The sequence below is a fragment of the Chenopodium quinoa genome, unplaced genomic scaffold (assembly GCF_001683475.1).
Source record: "Chenopodium quinoa cultivar QQ74 unplaced genomic scaffold, ASM168347v1, whole genome shotgun sequence".
Taxonomy (NCBI): Eukaryota; Viridiplantae; Streptophyta; class Magnoliopsida; order Caryophyllales; family Amaranthaceae; genus Chenopodium; species Chenopodium quinoa.
Genome location: NW_018743154.1, coordinates 3,662 through 8,803, shown reverse-complemented (window position 1 = coordinate 8,803; position 5,142 = coordinate 3,662). Strand labels below are relative to the sequence as shown.

At 37.3% G+C, this 5,142-nt stretch overlaps 1 protein-coding gene across 1 annotated transcript; it reads right to left on the bottom strand.

The window, feature by feature from the left end:
- Positions 1-2,167: 2,167 nt before the first annotated feature.
- LOC110732166 lies at positions 2,168-2,786 on the bottom strand. The gene is made up of 2 exons (XM_021912075.1): positions 2,487-2,786; positions 2,168-2,389 (listed from the first exon to the last, which is right to left on the bottom strand). Exons 1-2 carry the CDS (start codon positions 2,784-2,786, stop codon positions 2,168-2,170), a joined length of 522 nt encoding a protein of 173 aa, XP_021767767.1.
- Positions 2,787-5,142: the final 2,356 nt, after the last annotated feature.

Genomic DNA, 5,142 nt, shown 5'->3' with positions numbered 1-5,142 from the left:
AGTAACTATTTTCTTTCAAAACCGACCATCGAACCTTGGGAGTGTTACTGCTACACTTATTTTCCATAGAAAATAAATGCAAAGCAAAACGAAATACCATTTATAACTAAGTGATCTAAGTGGCGACAAGAATAAAATAGTCGTTACATCCAAACTGTAAAACATTTAAAACATTAAATAAAAGAAAAATAACTAAGTTCAGAATTAACTAAATTGTCTTAGCTACGTGATTATTCTAACGTCTCCTCACACGTAACTGAGTGCCCTTTTACCAACCTGCAAAATGAAATCAGAAACAAGAAAAGAGAGGAAACTCCCAAAATAAGATAAACTGAGTAATTCCAACTCCATCCCGTAAAATAATAATTTTGGTTCGAAAAATATTTATACAAGACAATTTTATCGACATTATAATAAGTCAAAATCAAGTTGTCACATAAACATTATTACTTTAGTTAAGAAAGGGAAAGAGAACGCCAGTAAGTCGGGACTAGTCCCTGTCACCACCTACTTTACAGAGGGTCGCGCGTAACCCTAAATGGCCATAAATTAAACAGAATGTCCCTAGTGTGCACACCCCTCACTAATACCCATTGATTAGGAGGAAGACTAAACAGCAATATACGTCAATTTAAACCAACTAGTAGCAACCATAACCACTAGTGGGCAACCTGTTCTTCACCCTTTCAGGTTTCATTTCCCTTCTTAATTTAATGTATATATTAATAGATTAAATTGTCCGGCCCGCATTGCACACGAGTATTGCACAAAATCAATTTAATCCCAAGTAACAATATTTTAACTTCAGTATTTTTTAAAACATAGTCAAGACATGCTAGTTACAACTCATTTTCCCAATAGGCCTTGGAGACCATCAATCACATATAATCAATCATCCAATTTCCACGATTTTAATTATATATAAAAAAAAACTCATACGATTCCAAATAATCAAATTTTCGAAAATACCATACTAGTACACAATTATAGAAAAACTAGTATATAATATAATTCCATAACATCATATGAAAACACATCCACCACGTATAATTACGTAAGCACATAGTTGGCACACAATAATTTAAAACAATTTCCTAACGGGATTCTAAAGATGATGGACATTAAAAATTACCTTGAGTTGCGCGTAAATCTCAAGGTAAGTAACCTCTGAAACGTTCACCCAGTAGCCTCCGTCTACAAATAAATAGATAAACGAGGTCTAAGTTAGTAATACTATACACCACTTGCTATTAGATTAGCAATCTGAAAAGAAACAAAATATACTCGAAGTGTAATCATACGAAGTACTAAGGTTTGGTAAAGTTCGGTTTTATAAAAACAAAAAGAAATCCCTAAACCAAAATCGTGACTATATATATTACGAGTAAACAATCTTACTCCTCCCATCATACTGACAAACCCATAAAGCTATTCCTTTCTTCCGATTTTTTTTTAAAAAAAAAACAAAATTCTTATGAAAAACCACTGTAAGTACAAATATATACACTAATTGTATAAAATAAGGAAGCAAAGTCCAATTTTTTTTCTTTTTAAAAGAATCTAACAACGGAGGAACTATCAATTGAAGGTTAAGTCCACCATTGAAGGGACTATCAATTGCTTACCAAGATGGAGATGAGTTTCTGAAATTAAGATGGTGGTGAAAACAATGGTTTTGGGTAGATGCTTTGTGAGTTCAATAAGGTACGGTATTATCAAGAGGTATTTATAAATTAGAAATCTTAGGTTCAAATATTCTAGAAGTTTATTCAAAAGGTCAGATAAAAACTCAATTCAAATTGAGTTTGTTACAAGTTCCTACTAAAAGATAAGCTTAAAATTTATTTATTTTTTTTATCAAAACCAGTTTCTGCGAAATAGGAAACCAGATTTTTTTTTTTTATCCGAAAATAAAAATAATAATTATTAAAAAAAAAAATTTATAAAATTTGAAAATAATTATAAATTTAAACTTTATACTAGAAAAATCGTTGATTAAATATAATAAAAAATTTGGTGTATTACATCTACTTCCCCTAAAAACGAAAGTTCGTCCTCGAACTTTAAAGTTAGCCCTCAAAATTAGGCTCGCACGATGACAAAGCTAAGTTAGTATTGCATTCTACTCCCCTTTAAAAGTTTCGACCTCGAAACTTAGAGTACCTGTTCAAAAAGTTCTGGGTAAGCGCTTTTTCATATCATGCTCGGCTTCCTGAGTTGCTTCTTCAGAATTCTGATTAGACCACAGCACTTTAACTATCTTTACTGCCTTATTCCGAGTGTTTCTCGTTTTGGTATCAAGAATTTTCACTGGGCGCTCTTCGAAGGTTAAGGTCTCATCTAGCTCAATAGTCTCTGGTTGGATAACATGGGTAGGGTCATGAACATACTTTCGGAGTTGTGAAACATGAAAAAACATTGTGAACATTGGCTAACTCCATGGGTAAGGCTAGTTGGTACGCCACCTCTCCAACTCTCTTTAATACTTCATACGGCCCAATGTATCTAGGACTTAGTTTCCCTTTTCTACCAAACCGCATGACTCCTTTAGTAGGTGAAACCTTAAGTAAGGCCTTTTCCCCGACTTCAAATTCCACTATTCTCCTACTCTGGTCTGCATATGACTTTTGTCGATCCTGAGCTGCCTTCATGTTTGCCTGTATGAGCCTAACTTGCTTCGTTGTTTCTTCAATCATTTCTGGCCCCAAAGTCAAAGACTCACTGATATCACTCCAACATAAGGGACTTCTACATTTTCTCCCATACAATGCTTCATAAGGTGCCATTCCTATGCTCGCATGATGACTATTATTATATGAAAATTCGATCATAGGTAACCTTTCGTCCCACGATCCACCAAAGTCCATCACACAAGCCTCAACATGTCCTCCAGGGTCTGAATTGTTCTCTCTGTTTGTCCATCCGTAGCAGGGTGAAATGCTGTGCTAAACTTCAGGATAGTGCCAAATGCTTGCTGAAACATTCCCAAAACTTTGATAAAAATCTGGGATCTCTGTCTGAAATGATATCTTTAGCAACTCCATGTAGTCTCACAATTTCTTTCACATAGGCGTCTGCCAGCTGATTCACATTCTAAGTGTCCTTTATTGCTATGAATCTTGTTGTCTTAGTTAAACGATCAACTATGACCCAAATAGCATTCTTTGCTGCCCTTGAAAGCGGTAATCCCATCACAAAATCCGTAGAGATAGACTCCCACTTCCATCCTGGCACATCTAACGATTGCAGTTTCCCTCCAGGTCTCATATGTTGTATCTTCACTTTCTGACATGTAAGGCACTTGGCCACAAACTCAGCTACTTCACGCTTCATGTTCGGCCCACCAAAAATACTGCTTAAGATCTTTATAGAGCTTATCTCCTCCCGGGTGTACAGAGTACGGGGTGTTGTGAGCTTCTTCTAAGATCTTCCTTTTGAGATCCTCATCTTTAGGAATACACCATCTCCCTTTGTATTTCACTGTTCCACTATCATCAACATCAAACTCAGTTGTTGCTCCTTCTTCTTTCATCTTTCTCACCTTGGTCAACCACTCACCGAGCATTTGCTTCTCACGAATCTCATCATATATGGTAGGTTTGACCGACATTGCATTCAACTGCGCGTTTACCTGGCCATACTCTATCACTTCCAAGTTCAACTTCCTAAATTCTTCACAAAGTTCCTTGGCTAAAAATCATCAAGTTTACTGTATGACTTGTTTTCCTACTCAAAGCATCGGCTACCTTGTTCGCCTTTCCTTCGTGATATAGAATCTCTGGGTTGTAATCGGTTAGAACCTCAAGCCATCTCCTTTGTCTCATGTTCAAATGACTCTGTGTGAATATGTATTTCAGACTTTTATGGTCCGTATACACCTTACATCTCACACCATACAAGTAATGTCTCCAAATCTTAAGAGCAAATACCACAGCTCCCAACTCCAGGTCATGAGTAAGGTAATTCTGTTCATGCTTCTTGAGCTGCCTCGACGCATAAGCTACAACCTTCCCATGTTGCATAAGTACACACCCAAAGCCATTCTTAGATGCGTCACTATACACTTCAAACCCTTCAGTCCCTGATGGTAAGGTTAAGACTGGTGCTGAGGTAAGTCTTCGCTTCAATTCTTGAAAAGATTGCTCACATTTCTCATCCCACTGGAACTTAGTAGTTTTCTTCATCAGAATTTGTTAAGGGTTGTGCTATCCTCGAAAAGTCTTACACGAATCTCCTATAGTATCCAGCAAGCCCTAAGAAACTCCTTACTTCAGTCACACTTGTTGGTCTTGGCCAATCAGAAACAGCCCGGATTTTAGATGGGTCCACCTCAACTCCTTCCCTTGAGATCACATGGCCTAGAAATGCTACCTTCTCTAGCCAAAATTCACATTTTTGAAAATTTGGCATACAACTTCTTTTCTCTAAGAATCTCCAAACACTTTTCTTAGATGTCCTTTATGCTCTTCTCTATCCCTCGAGTACACTAAAATATCATCTATGAATACCACCACAAACTTATCCAGATATTGGCTGAAAAGTTCTATTCATGAGGTCAATAAAAGCTGCCGGCGCATTAGTGAGTCCAAAAGGCATAACGGTGAACTCATAATGTCCGTATTCTCGTGTGAAAGGCTGTCTTTGGTATATCTTCCTCAGCAATCCTCAACTGATGGTATCCGTCCTCAAGTCAATCTTTTGAAAAGATCCCCGCACCTTTAAGCTGATCAAATAAGTCCTCAATCCTGGGCAATGGATATTTGTTCCTTATAGTGACATTATTCAACTCTCGGTAATCAATACACAACCTTAAAGTTCCGTCCTTTTTCCTCACAAACAAAACCGGTGCTCCCCACGGTGAGACACTTGGCCTTATATAGCCCTTCTCCAACAACTCTTCTAATTGTACCTTCAGCTCTTTCATCTCTACTGGTGCCATTCTGTATGGTGCCTTAGAAATAGCTCCAGTCCCAGGCACTAAGTCTATTTTGAAATCCATCTCCCTAATTGGTGGCATCCCTGGGATTTCGTTTGGAAACACATCTTGAAACTCCCTCACCACTGGAATGTGATCTATGGACTTCTCTTCCACACTCACATCTTGCACATGACATAAATATATAGGGTAGCCCTTTCGGATAT